General features: G+C 42.7%; 1 protein-coding gene across 1 annotated transcript in view; it reads left to right on the top strand.

Annotated features, from left to right (window-relative positions):
* The window catches only part of CCHR10.PART0H1orf112 (chromosome chr10.part0 C1orf112 homolog), a 2,885,111-nt gene that overhangs the window by 1,913,363 nt on the left and 950,307 nt on the right, over positions 1-21,441 (top strand). Inside the window, exons 19-20 of the mRNA XM_044086752.1 lie at positions 1,131-1,845; positions 1,953-2,478. Coding sequence (XP_043942687.1) covers positions 1,131-1,845; positions 1,953-2,478 — 1,241 coding nt within the window. The remainder of the gene's footprint in view (positions 1-1,130; positions 1,846-1,952; positions 2,479-21,441) is intronic.

Here is a 21,441-nt window from a genome sequence, read left to right as displayed (position 1 = left end):
TAACCTCCTTTTTGTGATTCTTGGTCTTCGTAAAATGGAGAACGGGAGTTTGCCAGCGAGTGTTATGGAACTGCTGCAGGTTATTCATGCTAAGCTGGAGGAGCATTCCGCTCAGATACAAACTTTGTTGGGGCAAGTAAATGGAGTACCTAATGATGGTTTACATGGCAGTCTGGGTCTGCCGCTCACTCAGGCAACCCCTGTTGATTCTAATTCATCTCCTGTAGTGGTACCGACTACAGATACCAGCCGTAGAGTTCGTATGGAGCGAATAGACACAGAGATGGGTTGCATGATAAGGAATTACTGGCCCAGCAATGTGCTGCTTGGAAAAATAACGGCTATAATTTTTTAAAAGACAGTACACCCATTACACGTAGTAATTTTAAAGCGAACCAGTCAATGACAGAATTGCTTAAACAGTTTGAGTTCAAACTGTTTAAATTAAAAAAGTCACAATTAGAAAATAGCTACCTGAGCAGGAACATCGAACTGGGTTTGGTTCCTAAAGGTCTACGTGTTTGGAGATATCCAAACGGATGTGACAAGAATAAAGAAATGATCGATGAATTACATCATTTGTTTAACTCTACTGGGGTTCATATTATGGAACTGTTGGTAAAACACAATAACATTTACATTGACAAGCTTTTGGGGGAACTAGAGGAGATTAATAGCAAAATTATTCATGATTTACTGTTCGATCAATACTATACGAACTATGTGAACATTATTAGTGATATAGATCAAGCTGTGATAACATATTTAACAAAAATTGAGCAAGTTAAAGCGTGACATTCAAGTGTATGAAAGGGGTGATGTTTACCCTTTAGCAGAACGGAGAGCCGTTCTAATCCATATAAAGGGAAAAGCTTTCGGAGGAGAGAAAATGATGGCGTAAACCAATCGGGACACAATGGAGGATATATTAGCCCTGCCTCATCTGCAACCTACCCTTTAGGGAAGGGTTGACGGTCAGAGAGACTCAGAAATCAGGGGCAACAGGACGAAGAAGAAAGTGCAGTATGGTCGGGAGCTCGGTCCAAAACAAGAAATCACGGTCTTGTACAACAGCGAGGATTGGGGAAGACGCCAAAAAACTTGTAAATACTCAATTTTGTTCCATAAAGGGTAAGACTTTTGACTTTTCATCGCACGCTATTGACTTGACTGGTTCTAAATGGTTTAACACTGATAAAAGGAAGGTGGCTTCTGACTTTAATGAAGCGAATAGTTCGGATAAAGGATGGGATATCTTGCTTAAAGAACAACTTAGCGGTTGTGAAGATGAGTGTGGGACTAATTTTCACAATAGAATTAGTAATACATGCGACTTAACAGTCTGTGCAGATTTGAATATGTTTAGTGATTCAAAGCAAGTTGAAAATATTAGTAATACTATTATCCCTACGTCAGAAGTTATTAATGATGAAATTTTCATCTTGTATAATACAGTGAACAGTCATAGTATGTGTGTAGATGAAATATGTACTACCAATGTTAACATTTTAAGTGAATCAATTTGCTTGAAAGATAATATGGGTTTCAGTGAACTCACAACTACAAATGTTAATATGTGTTATTCTAATATTTTAGAGATGGAATCATTAGTTCAAGAACCTGTGGAATTTAACAGAGAATTAATGGGTGTGGATCCTTTAATGAATTTAAGTGTACATCTGCCTATTAATATGAGTAATGAAGATAGTAATGCACTTAACATGTTAATTGTACCTGATGTAGATTCATTTATCACAGAATTTATTGATAATAATGTGAATCAATTAGATAATTTGTGTATTGATATGAGATGCACCAATGTTAGTTTGGGTTTTAAAGAATGTGGTATTTTAAGTAACCCTATTATTTTGTATAATAGTGCTAGAGATTTTAAAATTTACAATTATTCTAATATATTTTTTGATAGTGAACATGCGAATTCTTTTCTAAAGGATTTAATTTTATTCCTTCTAGGAAAGGGAATATGGTGGATTTATTGATGGATTTAAAACTTTTACGAAAAATGAATTTAAAGCAACATTTTAATGATGATAATTTTATAAATACAGATCAAAGAAATAAATTGGTAAAACCAAGTATATTTAACCCTGTAATGAATCCCACTGTAACCTTATTTGAAAGATTATGTGAACAAAACATAAGACAATATTATAATAATAATAAATGGAACAAATCTTATAACAATATGACAGATAGAGAATATGAAATACTTGAAGAAATAAGCAATATGAGCAATGTTAGAATCATGAAACCGGATAAGGGTAATGGTGTGGTGATAACTAATAAGCAAGACTATATTAGTATTTTGATGGCTATGCTCTGTGAAGACAACTACACTGAAATGAGCTTGAATGAGATAAATATAGCCTTTAGAAGAATAGATATGAATTTGGAAGACATGCTTATGCAGGATGAGATCAATGAAGATGATTATGAATATTTATTGAACAAGTTTCGGTTATCAGCAATATATTCGGATACCAAAAATTCATAAGGGTCTAGATAATGTAAAATTTAGACCAATAGTAGATGGCAGGCGAAGTAAAATTCATTTTATTAGTAAATATTTAGATCACCATATGAAAAATGGCTTGAAGCAATTTACACATATTTTAAAAGATTAATGGCATTTTTGGAAAGAATTAAGCACTTGAACATTTGTAAGAATACGGAGATATTATTTGTGACTATAGATGTTTGCAATTTGTTTTCTGTAATACCACACAATGAAGGTTTAGTGTGGCTGGAAGAACAATTGTGTGCCTCAGGCATATATGAACAGGAAAAATTAATCTGTATGTTAGATTAATGGAACTTGTCCTCTGTAATAATTTTATATACTTTGAAGGACATTACTTCAAACAAAAAACTGGAGTAGCTATGGGAGCATCTTGTGCTCCCATTTATGCCAATTATATTATGGCACATTGGGAGGAGGAGTTTATTTTGAATAGTGAATTTATGTCATATATTAAGTTATATTTACGTTACCTGGATGATATTTTTATAATATGGATAGGTGATAAAACAAAGTTGGATGTTTTTGAAATATATCAATAATACAGTGTGGTTCTACTGTTTACTCATGAATTTAATGCCAAGTATAGGAATTATTTGGACATTAGATTAGAATATTACATCACAGAAGGTGTTATTAATTCGACTATATATAGAAACCTCGTTTTCCAATTCTTACTTGCATAATAATAGTAATCACCCTAGCCATCAAAAGAAAGCTATAATCAAAGGACAGATGGTTAGGGCAGTATGACAAGTAAATTGGATGATTTAGTGAGTGAATTGGATTATATTATATCCTTATTTTTAAATAGAGGATATTCTGAAAATTGTGTATGGAAGTTAAGGAAGAGATTTTAAACAAAAGGAGCAGTGGAATCATGCAAGCTATCTTATTATCAGATACAGATAAGTTTGGTTATAATTGTAACGAGGAATCTGTAGTGAGACTGACTGATGAATCCATTCTATTTATTGTAACTTATAATAAGGATATAGAAATTATCCAGAGATTCATTTTGAATAACTGGGAGGTTTTCAAAAATGATAGTGAATGTAGTAGGGTTTTCAATAAAAGTTGAAATTTGTTTATAAAAAAGATAGATCATTTAAGGATATTTTTGAAAGAAACACTGTCACTTCAATACATCCTATAAACAGAATAAAGGGCAATTTTAAATGTGGCAGATGTACCACATGTTGTTATATTTATACCACGAGGACAAGTTATCAGTTAACTATTGTAATATTAATATTGTGGGACATTTTGATTGCCACACCAAGAATGTGGTTTACCTTGCAAAATGTCAGAATTGTGAGGTATTTTATGTGGGAAAAACTTGTAGAAAATTTAGAGAGAGAATTAAAGAACATCTCTTGGATATTAAACATAAAAATCTGTCAACGCCCTAGCAAGACATGTGATTGAATATGAAGACCATCATTTTAAATTTTGTGTTATACAGCAATTGAATAATGACCCACAAGGTAGAATCACACAATACCATTTGGATTTGTGTGAACTCAAATGGCAGTTACGTTTAAATGCCCATAATCATCCAGGTATTAATGAGTTTACATCTATAAAACCCTGTCTAAGGATTAGACAAATAGAGGGTTGAAACACTAATGAAATAAACTTGTATAACTAATACATTTTGACAGCATTTTATAGTACATGTTCATAACAAGTTAATTTTTATCCATGGATATAAGTATTAATTGACATCATTTTATATGATATATAAATAATTGTAAATTTATGTGTAAATTAATATAATATATTTGTAATCATTTTATATAAATTGCTTTATACATATTTATAATTTTTAAATTGAGATATTTATACATTGGTGCACACATATTTATTGTTTTTAAGTAACATTCTTTTAGATAGGAAACAGTGTATGCATGTATTATATTGAATTATTTATTAGATGTACAATTTAATTATAATTATTGCATTAATTGTATTCAATTGGTTACTATGGAATTTTAATTATTGTTAATTATATGCACTATATATAGGGCTGTACCAATCTGAGGAAGTCATTGCTTAGACGAAACCTAGGTTATTGGTGAGCCTGTCGTGCAGATTGTTCTAATAAACTTGGTGGCTGAATTACGTTCTTGTTGGAATTATTGGTTTAACCTCCTTTTTGTGATTCACAGTCCAAGGTACATGGTCATCCAAAGAGGCCAACATACATATCAGTGTCCTAGAAATGAGACCTGTCCTGCTACAGTTGCAGGCCTTTCAAGACACACTCCAAACTGGGACTGTCATAATTCAGAAGGACAATATGTCTGTCTGTTACATCAACAAACAAGGGTGAACCAGATCTTACCCTGTTTGTCAAAAACCTGTGGAAGTATGGCAATGGGCAATGTCCTCCAATCGCTTTATAGTAGCAGTGCATATCCCAGGGAAGACCACCGTGATTGCAGACAAGTTAACCTGCTCTATACAGATGCCTCATGAGTGGTCTCTCAGTATCGAAGTGGTAGAGATGATTTTCTGTCGATGAGGCCAACCATACTCCGATGTTTTTGCATCTCCCCTCAACAACAAGTAGAGCAGGTTCTTTGCTCTTTTCCTCCAATTAGAGGAGTCCCCAAGAGACGGTCTACTTCACGCTTGGCCCTCTGGTCTCCTTTATGCTTACCTCCCATTACCCCTCATTTACAAATTTCTCCAGAAAGCATATTGATTGAAGAGAATAGTTATTTGCATCACTCCTTACTGACCCCATGAGATCCGATTTCCATTCCTTTAACCTAATCTTCTACATCTGCCATGGATTCTGGATCCATCTCCAGACCTCCTGTCTCACCTGACAGGCATGACTCATCTGGACATTTCAGGCCTCAATTTCACTGCATGGTTTCTCCAGATGTCCTTCAAGGATGCATCTGCAGTCCTTACAAATGGGTTGTCCTGTCGTCAGGCAGCCCTTCGGTCGGCCGGATTCCAAAGTCTGGGTCTGGCTTCGGCTGGTGTCGCACTTCACCCGACGTCATTGCGGCAGTTCTTCGGGTATAAAGGCATCAGCCGACGCCATTTTCCTCAGTCTTTCTTGCCACGTGGCGCCCGAAGCAGAAGCTGTTCGCAAGTGCCGGTCGGTCAGATCCAGAGATTACTACTACCGAATACTACTTCGAAGACTTCTATAAAGCTAAGTACCCGTTGGGGACTCTTTCTTGCCTCAGCCGATGTCAGAGAAAGTTAATAACTGTTTATCTTGTGGGAAACAAATACTTCATAAAGATTTCCACCCTATTGCATACATTGTTTAGGCCCAGACCACGGCGTAGCAGCTTGTCTAGCCTGTGCTTCTTTTAACCGACGGACGCTTAGACGCCGCCGGACTTTGCTGAACAGATTTTCGGCTCGATTTTGCCTACATTATGCCGTCGGATCCTCCGACTACGCAAATAACCAAAAAGCGCAAAGAAAAGGACCGACACTCGGGGTCTGCGGTTTCGGCTGAAACCGCGGTTAAGCAATCCACGAGTGTCTCGGTTTCGGCCGAAACCGAGCAAGCGGTTCTTTCTTCAGCCGATAACTTACCTTCTACCGAGGCCTCTTCTATCCTGGTAGAAACGGCTTCTGAAATCCAGCCTTCTGTTGCGATTTCACAGGATTTATCAGACACCATTCCACTAGATATCTCTACCCCTGCACGTGGAGCTGCTAGGCCTCCTCCAGCTATGTCTATTAAGGCCTTTGCCAGGGCTAAAGCAGCCAAAACTTCCAAACCTGTGCCTGCCAAGCCCCCCTCTCACAGGCCCAGCACCAGCTCCCATATGCTTTCTTTGGCACAGGATCTCATCACTTTAATTCGTGGATCCCAGCCTCATCCAGACAGGGTCTCTCCCTCCTCCAGAAAAGAGGCCTAGAGCAGAGCCCCCTGAGCCAGTAGCCACAGATGATTCTTCTGATGATTCAGAACATACAGACCCTCCTGAGGCTTCTTATTCTCCTTACGAAGACTCTGATGCTGAGGAGTCCATCCCTTCAGCCTCTCCTCCTGAGGAATTTTCCTTTGGGGAAACCTTGCATGCTATGAGGAACAATTTCAGTGGCAGGGCCAAGATTTCTCAGACTGTAGAAAAAGGCTTAGGACCTTTCTACACTTACCACAGCATAGGCCTTTAGCCATTCCTCCAGTTCTATCTGTTGTTGATGATGCATTTAATGATGCTTGCACTACTCCTGATACTTTACCTCCGGCTCCTGCTAAGCCAGATAGGTACTACAGGGTTCCGGACACTCATCACCACTTATATAAGGCCCCTTTTGCAGATCCAGAGACTATCTCCCAGGGCCCTAAAGCTGTAGCAGCTACTTCTAAAACCCTCCCTCTGAAAGGGAATCCAGGTCCTTAGAGAGATGGGGTAAAAAGTTTACACCTCTGCTACTTCGTCAGCTAGAGCCTTGAACTGCCAATTTCATATGATTCAATATCAAGAGTTTATGCTTGACCAGTTGACTAAAAAACTGTCCTCTGAAGAATCTTTAGATAAAAAGTATATTCAAGAAATGTTACATAACATACAGCAGGTTAGTAACCATTCTTTAAAATGTGGCTATGATGCACTGGAGGCTTCCTTTAGATCAGCCATGACTGGCACAGTTATCAGGAGGCATGCATGGTTGAAAGAGCAGGCATTACCAGACCATGTCAAATCTAAGCTTTTGGATGCACCTATGGACAAGGTCAATTTATTTGGTGCCCCCGCACAGCAGGTACTGAAAAAGATGGAAGAGAAAGCAAAATCTGTGCAAACAGTAAAAGATTTCTTACAAGTTCAACCTCCAAGGTTTAGCAGGAATTGGCCCTCCAAAAATTGGTCCTTTCCGGACTCCTCTAAGGCACAAAGAGGCAGGAATAGGCGCTCTAGAGGCAGAAACCAATCCAGGGGTGCCTACAGGGGTCACCAGTGGCAGGGTAACAACCAACGAGGCACGGATACAGCCACCACCACTACAACAACTCAATCACAGTGACTCGGCGGTGGCTCCGCCTACCAGGGAACAACTAGAAGCACCCTTAGGCGGAAAGCTAACATTATTTTCAAGAAACTGGCACTGCATTACAAGAGAAAAATGGATTTTGCAGACTATAGACAAAGGTTACAGGTTCCATTTCCATACACTACCAGGAAAGAGAGGAATGCCAAACCTACCACCTTCTCAAAGGGCAGAAGCTCTAAAACAAATATCTCAATTATTAAGAATGCGTGCTGTAGAAAAGGTACCATTTATGGAGCAAGGGAAGGGATTTTACTCCAGGCTCTTCCTGGTACCAAGAAAAGAAAACAAATGGAGGCCTATTCTAGATCTGTCCGCTCTAAACACATTCCTCATTGTTCCAAAATTCAAAATGCTGACCCTACAGCAGCTTCTTCCCATGCTGGGCAAGGAGTCTTGGCTGGTAACTCTAGATCTCAAGGAGGCATACCTGCACGTCCCCATAAGACCAATTTGCAGAAGATACCTCAGATTTCTTGCAGGATCAGAGCATTATCAATTCTCAGCATTGCCCTTTGGCTTATCTACTGCGCCCAGAGTGTTCACGAAATGCCTGGCATCAGTAATCGCTCATTGCAGACTTCAGGAATTCAAATCTATCCCTACCTGGACGACTGCCTGATACAAGCGGACAACAAAACAAATTAACAGAAGACTTACAAAGAGTCATCTACCTGCTACAAGCCCTGGGATACACAGTCAATACAAAAAGTCAAGGCTGATTCCATCCCAAATAATAACCTTTCTGGGTGCAGAACTGGACACATCAAAACAAATGGCATTTCTAACTGCAGAAAAGAAAGAGCAACTTCCTCTCTATTTCTTGGCATTAACAAAGCAGAGCCATCTAACTGCAAGAAAAGTGTTACAAGCTCTAGGCTTCATGGCATCCTGCATAATTCTGGTCCCTCATGCCAGGCTTCATATGAGAAAGCTACAGTGGTACCTAAAGAATTTGTGGTCTCAGCACAAGCACAGCCTGGAAACCAAAATTCCAATGATCCCATGCCTGAAGCAAGAGTTCTTATGGTGGGCTCAGGCCTGTCAATCAAACACAGGTCTGCCCTTCTGCAAAAGTCAACCAAGACAAACTATCACGACAAATGCCTCAGACCTCGGTTGGGGGGCACACATGATGGACAAGTGCATTCAAGGCCTATGGACTCAAGACCAACTACATCTGCACATAAATCTAAAAGAAATGATGGCAGTAAAATTGGCAATCCAGGCATTCAGACCTCTTCTCCACGAAGGCCAGCTGTTGATAAGGATAGACAACACCACAGTTATGTGGTACATCAACAAACAGGGAGGCTCACACTCATACCCCCTATGCCGGCTGGCACTAGACCTATGGGATGTGGCTCTGAGCTACAACATTCAGTTACAGGCAATTTATGTACCAGGGAAGGAAAACATTCTAGCAGATATATTAAGCAGAACTACAACAGATGCCCACGAATGGATGCTGCATCCGGACATCTTCAAAGCCATCACAAGAGAATGGGGATTACCACAAATAGACTTGTTTGCATCCCCATACAATCACCAGTTGAAGAAATTCTGCACAAGGACTTACCACCCACTTGCTTGGAAGGTGGACTCCCTATCCTTCAGTTGGAAAAGCCTGACAGCATACGCATTCCCACCACTTCCTTTGATGCACAAGGTGCTTCTCAAGATCAAAGAGGAACATCCGAGGATCATTCTGATAGCCCCAGACTGGCCAAGACAACATTGGTACCCACTGCTGAGGAGCATGTCCCGGGAACAAATATGGAAACTGCCCCTGATCCCATTACTGCTGACACAGAACAACTACAACATTCTGCATCCAAACCTAAAAACTCTGCAGCTAACTGCCTGGAACATTACATAACAGAAATTAACCCAAATTTATCCCAAAGGGTTAAGGACATAATCCTGGAGGCTCGTAGACCTTCAACAAGAAAGAATTATGCAGCAAAATGGAAAAGATATCTCATCTGGAGTACTGCAAAGGGCAAGATGTGACACTGGTGAACATAGCCAACATCCTGGAGTACTTGGCGGAGCTCTACCACACAGGCCTGTCCTATTCCTCCATCAAGATACATGCATCAGCTATTTCAGCACAATACAGCTTGGATCCTCCTGTCTTCTCGCATCCTCTGCTCAGACAGTTTCTGAGGGAATTAAAAATGTAAAACCTCCCAGGAAACCTCCATTGCCAGCATGGGACTTGAACTTTGTGCTAGAAAAACTGACTCTACCTCCTTTCGAGCCAGCAGCTACAGCAGACTTGCAATACTTGTCCTGGAAGACTGCCTTCCTGCTGGCAATAACTTCAGCAAGAAGGGTCTCTGAACTACAAGCATTAATGGCAGTACAACCCTTCCTGATCTTCCATCAAGATAGAGTGTCCATGAGAACAAATCCTACATTTATGCCTAAGGTGGTATCCAGAGTCTCTTTAAATCAGGCTATTCACCTTCCTACATTCTTCCCCAATCCACAGAACAGGGGAGAAAAGCTCTTACATACCTTGGATGTACACAGGCAATTACGCTACTACCTGGACAGGACAAAAAACAATAGAAAAACTGACCAGCTTCTGGTAGCTTATGCAACAGGAAAAGAAGGAAAACCAATTTCTAAACAGACAATCTCCAAATGGATAGGAAATTGCATTAGATTTTGTTACTCCTACCATGGAAAGAAAACTCCAGAGAACATCAGGCCTCACTCCACAAGGGCCACAGCCACTACCACAGCTTTCTTACGAGGAGTGGCTACCAAGGACATTATAGAGGCTGCTACTTGGACCTCCGTGCATACATTTGCCAAGCATTATAACTTACCTCTATACTCTAGATCCCGTGCTGGTTTTGCCACTGCTGTTTTGCAAGGGATCTTGACTACACCATAATCTATTCTCATTACCTCCTCCCCTAGTTTAGCTATGGTATTCTACCCATTTGTAAGGACTGCAGATGCATCCTTGAAGGACATAGTACAGTTTTGTACCTACCATAAATGTAGATGTCCGAGAGGAATGCATCTGCAGTCAGATTACCCACCCTCCTTCCCTCTGAGGTACTCCTAGGGTACTTACCAATCTTCAGCTAGCTTGGGGGGGATCTATTATGGTGTATTTGTTTGTATATATGTACATACATGTTTATCTTGTGTGTTTGCTCTCTACTATTTGGAAACTTTGGCATTTATCCAAATTTAGCCTACCAAGAGGGCACCTGGCATCTGGGGCAAGAAACACTGAGGAAAATGGCGTCGGCTGATGCCTTTATACCCAAAGAACTGCCGCAATGACGTCGGGTGAAGTGCGACACCAGCCGAAGCCAGACCCAGACTTTGGAATCCGGCCGACCGAAGGGCTGCCTGACGACAGGACAACCCATTTGTAAGGACTGCAGATGCATTCCTCTCGGACATCTACATTTATGGTAGGTACAAAACTGTACTTTCCATTGATTACTAGACAGTCCAGGCTCTCCTCTCCTCTCCCATCTGTCATATTCTGTTATCTTCCTATAAAGCTTTCACTAGAAAATTTACAAAAGTAAGTAGAAAAGATTTGTTTTTCTTTTGGGCCCATGACAAGAACTTAGACCTTTTTTCAGTACCAGTTTCTAAGGTTCTTGACTTTTTAGCTACAATTTTCATTGAAGGGGCTAGCTCAACTATCAAGAGTACAATTAGCAACCATTTCCAACTTTCATATAGGAGAAAATTATTCCACTATAGCTTCCTCCAAGCTTTGTAAAGCTTTTCTCATAGGAACCTACTTACTCAGGCCTCCTGTAAAGGCTCTTACTCCTTCAGATTTAAATATTGTTCTTCAGGCCTTGACACTTCCCCATATCAGACCATCAGCTAAGTCTGATCTGAAGTTTATGACCTGGAAACCTGTTTTCCTAGTTGCTATCATTTCTGCCAGAAGAGTGTCTGAACTTCAAGGACTGTCTTCTGAACTTCCTTATTTAATTTTTCACAGGGATAGGGTTTCTATATGGACGAGTCCTTCCTTTTTACCAAAGGTGGTTTCAGAATGTACTGTTAATCAGGTCCTCAGTCTCCCAGTCTTCTTTCCTAACTTTTCAAGCAAAGGAGAATATGTGTTGCATCTTTTGGATGTCTACAGGCAGTTAAAATGTGTACCTTCACAGAACCAAAGATTTGAGAATAGCTGAACAATTGTTTGTTTCATTTTCTGATTCAAAACTGGGCAAACCAGTATCTAAAGTGACTTGGGCCAAATGGTTAACTGATTGAATTACCTTTGTTTATGAGAAAATAGATTTGCCTTTACCAAAGCCTCCAAGAGCTCATTCTACGAGGTCTATGGTGACTTTGTCAGCCTTTTTGTCTAAAACTTCCTTGGATGATATTTGTACAGCTGTAACTTGGGCTAATCGTCATACCTTTATTATTCATTACAAATTGGATCTGGTCTCAAGGGGAAGAGCAGCCTTTGACTCAACTGTGCTCAGGAATATCCTTCCTTAGAGTCCTCCGGGATTTAGGTAGTTGGGTGAAGATCCTTCATTAGAGTCCTCCCGGGATTTAGGTAGGTTGGGACTCTGTCCCAGCAGTTGAGGAATTAATGAAAATGACAACATGAGAGAAAAACGTTGTGTACTCACCATAAGGCTCCATCTGTGTTGTCCATATTTATTCTTCCTCAACTTCCCACCCACCTGCCCCCTCCTTGTTTTTTTTTTACTCCTGGAAAGATCAAATGTTATTGGAAGAATCTCTGTTCCTTGTTTTAGCTCCAGCTTCCATTCTTTTCTTATTTTCCGCTGTTCTATAAATCTATTGGCAGCAAACTTGATCTGAGGTATGTTAGGTGTCTGAGGTATTATGGGTAATGGGAGGAGATGGAGAGTTCAAGTATTCTATCTTATGGAAGAAGTGGCTAAGGCGGATCTGAGGATCAGATCCAAACCCAATTGTTGAGGAAGAATGAAAATTGACAACACAGATGGAAAGTTATGATGAGGACATAACTTTTTTTCAGGTGATTGGCTTGTGCTTTGTGCATGCACACACATCATGCAAACACTTTGGTAGAAAGTTTACCGCCTTGCAAATCCCATACTTGATCATTGCTAATACCCAAGTTGTGCCATAAGAAAAATAAAGGCAAGCTCTGGTGTTTCAAGCTTTTGTTGGCCAAATATGACTTTTTGTTGGTTGCGTGTCAGAAATGTAGATTCAGAAAAGTTATTTGTCATAAGGTTAGAGATGATTTAAAGTTCCACTTGAGTATCAATCTGTTATCTAAGTTGTCTGAGTTACTAGTGGCTTGTAAGGCTGTCAGAAGAGACTGGTGTGCTTTGACATAGTTAATAAATACCAGCACTTAGAGCTCTTTGCTCCTTTCCAGTAAGGGGCTCTTCTTAAGTACCAGTCAGTCTCTGCAGTGCTCTTAGAACATATATTGACTGTACACCTCAGTGGGCCCACTGGGCTGTCTTCCCTTGGAAAAAATGCCAGGGGTTCTACTCTCATCTGCAGCTTGTTTAGAAAAGGACAAGTGTGTCATTCCTGGACTTTGAGCCTCATCAAGTACATACATTATGTCAGGTCCCCACTGATGGCTCTCCATGGGGTGATGTCACTTAGCTGTATGCCATCTGGGTGATATCACTGTACATAATGTTCACCTTCTTATGTGCCAGCATCTTGGGGCTGTACAAAATGTTTCTTTGCTCTGGATGAGCATCACTTGACATTTGGTCTCCCACTTTCTGCATGAGTATTTACTGTGGTCCAGGCCATTGTGGCAGATATCTTGCAGGTGGAAGTCCTCTGTGTGTCCTGTCATCTTGGTGACTTGCTCCTGCTGGCCTGCTCAATAAACATTCTGGTGGAATCCTTGAATTTGGTGTATCTGTAAGTGCAAACACTGAGAATATTCATAAATTTGGGAAGTCCTTTTTGAACCCATCTCAGTGGCTTGTCTTCATCAGGACAAGGGTAGAGATGATTCACTCTTATTTATTCCTATACATGGAGAGGGACTTGTATAGGACATGTCCTTGCCATCCTGAGAAGAATGAGGCTGAATAGCAAGGATAATAATAGTTTTCATAGTGTCTTGTGCATGCCTGAAGATATGGGTATTATAGTGGGCAGTGTCTCAGTGGCTGCAGGCTGTCCTTGACTTCGTGGATCTTCTGATACCAAACCTTCGTCACTGGTCCCAGGAGTGATGTATTGCCCCTAGCGATCTCTGTGTGGACCTTCCTTTCCTGCACAGATTCTGATAATATATGCTTTGAAGGCAGAATAAGGCACCTACTTTGTCTGCTCCACCTGACAGAGAAAGTGAAGCCCCTCACTGCAGAATGTTCCATTTAATTCATCTTGGACAGTGCTTTTGACAATGCAAGCCTTGAAAGGGACATTGTGGCTGAAGCAACATCTGATATTGTCCAGTAACCCATCTTTTGTTTGTACCAAACAATCAGTATGTTGCATGACTTTACAGAGAGATGATAATGAGCCTGGCAGTGGTTCATAAAGTGAGGCACTGCTCTCTCGGCTGTTCACATTCCAGGGAATACGAACTTGCTGGTAGACTCCCTGACTTTGTCTTGTATTCATGTCTTGTTTCTAATGATCTGAGTTTTTAGTTAAATGGACTGAAAAAGCAGAAGAGGAGCACTGGAAATGGAAAGGATGCACAGATCACTGGAGGGCAATCCCCTAGAGCATTCCCAATGCATTTTGAAACCTGTTAGCAAAAAAATAGCAAGAGTTGTTCTGCCTTGTGGAAAACTGGTGAGCAATTTGCATTTGATGATAAAAGAATATATGTGCGTGAGGGCTACTCATCTGTGACCTGAGAGAGGATAAATACTTTCATTCCAGCAGTTAGACACTGCAGGCAAAAAAGTGTTAAATGCCTCACCTTCAGTACCTTTTGATTTTCAAAGTTTTATCACCTTTGAGAGAGAAGACCTTTACTGATCGACAAGAAATCACTATTGTCTCTTCAGAACTAGCAGTACTGCTCAACTGCTATATCGTCAACTGGCCAAATGGGAAACAGTTTAGCTTGCAAAAAAGGTACACATTCCATTGACCTTGAGTATAGCAACTGTTGAACTGTTTCCTTTATTCAGAAGACAGAGGGTGTTGCAAGAAAGGGCTGAGCTGAAAGAAAGCAGAATCCTCCATTCTGCATAAATGACGCTTGGGTACAAAGAAAAGATGGACTGACTTCCTCACTTGGCTAAGTAATTGGTTTTATTTCACGGCAGAATGACAGAAAAATAGTAATTCAAGCTCAAGCAGACAGACTCCAAACCTGTTCAGTATAAACAAGTAGAGGAGGAGGAATACTGACTCAGGAAACCACAGAGAAATGTTTATAAAAGGGCACACAAGCTTTCACACAGCTTGCTTTCTCAAGTGCAAGTTCTCAAATTCTGTGATGAAATCTCAAAATTCATTTATAATATGACTCCAGACGTCGCCTCTGCAGATAGATTTAAAAGGAGTTTTATACCCACATAAATAAATACATAGAAATGGCACTCCTATCCAGATCCAAATACAACAGGAAATTTAAAAGCAAAAAACCGTGGTGGTCTGCTGACAAAAATAAAATCTGTAATAAAAGGAAGACAGTCTCAAGAATATGCTACATTTCTGTACACCCTCATATCAAATAAATATTAGGAATATGACTAACATTTAAAAAATCTGTTAGATCTACTAAGGCAGCCTATGAATTCAGGTTGGCATCTGAAGCGAAGGACCAATGTTAAGTTGTCATTCTCGCCTTCATTCTTGCTGGATGGGTTCGGAGCTGATCCTCGGCTCCGACTCGGCCTATACTATAGCTCGAGAGCTATTTTTACCGGCTCGAGGCAGCCCTGTATCCCACAATACCATGCGGTAACTCCCCAGATCTCGTTTGCCGCTTCGCTGCGAGTTTGCCTTTTTTACCGGCTTAGGTCAGTAAAAGGAATTTTCAACAAAGTTTCTATTTTTTTGAGGTAGTTTATTAGGTTATTTTCCCTACATTTGTTCCCCATCGATATTATTACTTAATAGTGTTTGTTTCGTAAGCCCTACCCACCCCTGTAGTTAACTTTTATAATCAGGCCTACATGCTTTAGTTTTTCTGTTTACTCACCCCTGTGTGTGTGTGTTGTTGTTCTAGTCAGCCCCCTCATCTCCCCCTTGTGTGTAAGTGAGTGAGTGTTTGTGCTGATTGAGTGACTGTCTTTAGGGCAATGTCCAAAGACGTTAAGGTCTCGGGATTCAAGAAGTGTGACTCGTGCTGTCAGAAAATGTCTCTGACACACGGTCGCACTTCTTGTGTCTATTGCTTGGGGCCTTTACACCTGCAGGACTCTTGTTCCGTTCGTCACGGATTTAGTTCAAGAGTCCTGCAGGAAAGGCGTAACAAGCTCATTCTAAGGGGCTTGTTAAAGCCTGATGACTCCCCGTCTAAGTCTGGCTCGGGGAAGTCATCAAAAACCACCAAACCCTCGACTCCAGCTTCTGAGCCGAGGGCTGGTGTTGTCGAGACCGCTCCGACCTCGGTTCCGGCTGGCTCCGAGGCAAGCAAAGTGGGTTCCACTTCGAAACCATCATCGGAGCCGACCCCAGCACGCAAGCGCTCTAGGTCCCCTTCTTTTAGAGTCCGTCAGATCGGCTCCTATCGGAGCGGAGTCATAGGACTCATTCATCGAGGTCTTCCAGGCTCTCCGACCACGACATCGAGAGGGTGGTCAGTAGACTCATAAAATCTCAGGCGCTGGCCCAAATGCTTCAGAGCCCATCTCACCATACTGTGGCTCCTTCGATACAGTTATCCATTCCTCCTCTGGCTCATCTCTCGAGTTTGGAGCTGGAGTTCATCGGAACCGTGACCTTGCCCACGTCGGAGCCGATACCCCCTTCTTCGGCTCCGGTGTCGTTGGCTCCGACCTCTTTATTGGTTCCGTCCGTGGAGAGGTCCGGGCGCCGGGACTCCATTGGCGGCTCCAAGGGGGCGAGTGACATCGGATCCTTGTCCGACCCCGCTCTCCCTCTCGGAGCTTCAGCTCTGGTTAGTTCGGCCCCGACATCATTCTCAGAGCCTTCTCTGTCGGTTCCGGCCTTTTCGGAGCCAGGGCTACCTTTGGTGTCTGATAGGGGAGCCTTCGAGGTGATGAGGAGTGTGCTGGACCCAGTGTCCACTCCAAGGTTAAGTTCTGCGGCTCCTCCCTCTGTAGTGCCTGTTACGGTCTCTGGCCACCCTCCTATACCCGACAGCAGAGATCCAAAGCGTAAGGTACCCACTTTGGGTGTCTCCTCCTTTCCGAGGGTTCCCCTGAAGTTTCAGGGGAACCCCCTAGGAAAAAGTGCAAGAGGAAGCACATAGACTCCCCCCGAGTCTGTCACGTCGGACACCGACTTGGATGAGTCGGAGGGTTCCTCCAGATCCCCCTCTGAGGATGTCTCCTTTTCAGACATCCTGGAGATCCTAAGACAGAGGGGAAATTGGTCCACTCTCAAACCTTCCGAGGATGAGTCTGTTTACCTTGACGCCTCTGGATCTCGCCCTTCCACCTCCTGGGTGTCTCTCCCTTTCGACCCACTAATGGAGGTAGTGGCTAGAAAGGCGTGGGCAGCTCCTGATTCAATGGAACCTACCCCTAGGAGGCCTTCTAAATTTATTTCTGCACCAGATGACAAATCCTTTCTCACCAAAGGTGTTTCAGTTGATGCTATGGTGGTAGCAGCAGCCACTAAGAAGGAATTAGCTGATCCTTCTGTATCTGTTCATCCTCCTAACAACGAGTCCAGGACCATGGACAGGTACGGCAAGCGGACCTTTGCTTCAGCGACATTTTCTGTGCGATCGCTGAACTATTTATGTAATTTCACCCACCTTCAGAGAGACTTGCTCACAGAGCTGGGTGAAATGGTACAGGATCCTTCTGCTGCAGGGTTTAAGGACAAAATAAACTCTCAGCTGGCTACCCTGAACTCCATTGTTAACTCCTCCATGTGGCTAATCTCTTATGCAGCCGATGGAGTGAGTAGGGCCGCTGGCACAGGCGTTGCGTTGAGACGTCACGCTTGGATGCGACTCTGTAACTTTGCCGACCCCTTCAAGGCGTCCTTCACCAACACCCCCTTTGACGGTTCGGAATTGTTCAGGCCTCAGGTGAAGAATACCCTCACCAGATGTGAGCAAGAAGGTAAGACTCTCTCTGCCGTGGGAGTCCGTTTTTCCACGCCTTCTAGACCTTATCCTAAAGGACAGTGGGGTGGAAAGATGTGGTTCCGCAAACCACAGGGAGTCGCGCCTGCCGCACGTGGTGAATTTCCCCCTAGAGGCAGAGGGGGGAATAATAACAGATGCCGCCCCAGGGGCAGAGGGTGTCCACAGAACCAGGGTTCCAGGGAATCTTTCCCTGACCAACCCTTTCAGCATCCCTGAGAAGCTGCCCGACTGTCCGCCTTCGGAGGCAGTTGGGGGAAGATTATCTCTGTACCCTGAAGCCTGGCAATCCATCTCCCAAGACACATGGGTACAGAAGATCATATTCGAGGGTTACAAAATTCCTTTCACTTTCCCTCCGGTACAACCGCCAAAACCCCTACCAGACGTACCACCCGCACAAAGGGGTCAGGCTCAGCTAGAAATAAAAAAGCTGTTAAAAGAGTCATCCAGGCAGTCCCAGCAGATCAGCTAGGATCCAGAATCTACTCCAGATTCTTTTTGGTCCCAAAAAAGACAGGAGATTGGAGACCCATTTTGGACCTCAGCAGGTTAAACAACTATGTATTAAAAGACAAAATTTCGGATGGTAACACTGCAGTCCATTCTACCCTTTTTGGGCAGAGACAACTGGATGTGCTCGTTAGACCTCCAGGACGCGTATTACCACATAAAAATACACAGGCGCTCCAGGAGGTTTCTCCGCTTCCGGCTGGGAGTCAGTCATTTTAAATTCAGGGCCCTGCCCTTTGGTCTCACCACAGCCCCCCGGGTGTTCACCAAATGGGATTATACTATCCAACTTTGCAACAGCCTGGGTATTTCTATAAATTTTGCAAAGTCCTCCTTGTCGCCTTGTCAATGTATAAACTTTATAGGCGCCGTATTAAACACCACAGAAATGTCTGCAACATTACCACCTCAGAGAGTGACGGACATAAGGCGGAATGTTCAGCTTCTGTTTCAGCCCAGCAGAGTCCAAGTCAAGCTAGTATTGAAAGTGTTGGGCCTCATGGCGGCGACGATTCTTCTACTTCCTTTAGCCCGATTCCACATGAGACTCCTTCAGTGGATGCTGTTTTCTCAGTGGTCCTTTCAACAGCTGCCAATGACCCACAACATTTTGATAACACCATCTTGCAAGAAACATCTCTCCTGGTGGATGGTTTCCCCTCAGCTTTTTCAGGGCAGACCTTTTGTTCTCCCCCCTCCAGTTGCCACTGTCACAACGGATGCCTCCCTGATCAGGTGGGGGGGGGCATTATCAGGGCAGGACGGTCCAGGGCACTTGGCAACAGTCAGAATGCCACCTGCACATAAATGTCCTTGAGATGAGGGCGGTGCTTTTGACGTTGCAGGCCCTTCAGAGCTCTCTTCCCACGGGGACTGTAGCAATTCAAACGGACAATATGTCTGTGGTGTGCTACATAAACAAGCAGGGCGGAACAAGGTTCTACCCCCTCTGTCGAGAAGCACTCAGACTTTGGCAGTGGGCGATTTCATCTCAACGGTTTCTGATAGCAACGCACATCCCCGGGAAGTCCAACGTCATAGCAGACAGATTGAGCAGAACTATCCTCATGCCTTACGAGTGGTCTCTAAATCAAGCGGTATTAGACGGAATTTTTCTGAAGTGGGGCCAGCCTTGCTGCGACCTTTTCGCAACTCCGCAAAACAGCAAGTGCCTCGTCTTCTTCACACTTTTTCCTCTACCAGGCCAGCCCCTCAGAGACGCTCTTGTTCACGTATGGTCCCGGGGTCTTCTTTATGCCTTTCCTCCTTTTCCATTGATCCCGCAACTAATTCAGAAAGCAACCGCATTGAGATCCAAAATGATCCTCATTGCCCCGTTTTGGCCTCGACAAGTTTGTTTCCCGTTCCTGCACAAATACCTACTGGAACAGCCTTGGCATCTGGAACCCCTTCCGGATCTGTTGACCCACCTCACGGGCAAGCTGCATCAGTCTCTACATTCCATCAACCTCACAGCTTGGTTGCTCCACTTCCAGCCATAGCCAGGCTTCCCCTTATTTCTCCTCCTGTTCGTGATATCATTCTGGCTTCCCATAAGTCCAATACTAGGAAGACTTATGCGAGTAAATGGAAGCGTTTTTCACACTGGGCACAAACTAGATCCTTTCCATGCACCCATGCATGAGGTTCTAGACTTTCTGGCGGAGCTTTTTCATTCGGGGTCATCATCGGCCACTATCAGGGTACAGTTAGCGGCCATTGCTAATTTTCATGTTGGACTCTCAGAAGCAAATATTATGTCCCACAAACTCTGTAAAGCCTTTCTCAAGGGCATCTTGTTGCTCAGACCTCCAGTCAGATCCACCCCCACAATGGGATTTGAACTTAGTTCTAACCTCACTAATTCTACCCCCTTTTGAACCTGCAGCTTCTTGCTCCCTCAAACTTCTTTCTTGGAAAACGCTGTTTTTAGTAGCTATAACATCTGCCAGAAGGTTATCGGAACTTCAAGCCTTGTCTGTCTGTCCTCCCTATTTGGTTTTTCATAAAGATAGGGTAACTCTCAGAACAAACCCTTCCTTCCTACCAAGTGTGTTATCGGAAGCAAATCTAAACCACTCCATTGATTTGCCCGTCTTTTTCCCAGACTATACCAACAGGGCTGAACAAAAATTACATTCATTAGATGTTCATCGCCAATTACGGTAGTACCTAGACAGGACAAAACAATTCAGAAAGTCAGACCAGCTCTTCCTCTCTCATGCTGCAGGCAAGAAAGGGCTTCCGGTATCGAAAGTTACTCTTTCCAGATGGCTGACATCTATTATTACCTTGATCTATGAGTTGAGACACAGGCAACTACCCTCTTGGCCTAAAGCTCATTCAACCAGGGCCCTATCAACTTCAACGGCTTTTCAAGCAATGTTACCACTAGATGCCATTTGTGCAGCAGCTATATGGGTGTCCAAACATACCTATATTGCCCATTACAAGCTTGATCTAGCCTCCAGAAATAGAGCTGATTTTGGTTCCACTGTACTCAGGAGTCTGTTCCATTGAGCCACCCAGGACTAAGATGCTAGGGACGCGGTCCCATCCAGCAAGAATGAAGGCGAGAATGACAACTTAACATTAAGAAGTTATGTACCTACCATAACGTTCCATGTTAGTTGTTTTCTTCTCGCCTTCTTTCTTGCGTCCCTCCCTCCTGCCCCCTAGCCTGGATATATTTGAGGTTCTGAGTCCTTCCATTTCTGGAGATACAATATGTTGCGTCTTTCCTGGTATCCTTAGTGTTACTAGCAGGTAATCTGTACTCGTAAAAGAGGATTATAATATTATTATTATAATATTACTTTTTATACTATGTCTTAGCTTCCAAACGAGATCTAGGGAGTTAGCGCATGGTATTGTGGGATATAGGGCTGCCTCGAGCCGGTAAAAATAGCTCTCTAGCTATAGTATAGGCCGAGTCGGAGCCGAGTATCGGCTCCAAACCCATCCAGCAAGAAAGAAGGCGAGAAGAAGACAACTAACATGGAACGTTATGGTAGGTACATAACTTCTTATTATTCGACAATGTACAGAGCTCATATTGAATAGTAGAACCCACTCAGACCCAGTCCAAAAGTCACTCCTGAAATGACTATCCAAAGCCCTT

This window comes from Protopterus annectens, chromosome 10.part0, assembly GCF_019279795.1.
Source record: "Protopterus annectens isolate FY-2018-M chromosome 10.part0, PAN1.0, whole genome shotgun sequence".
Lineage (NCBI taxonomy): Eukaryota > Metazoa > Chordata > Ceratodontiformes > Protopteridae > Protopterus > Protopterus annectens.
Note: the sequence above shows the minus strand (reverse complement) of the source record. Positions and strands in the feature narration are given on the sequence as shown.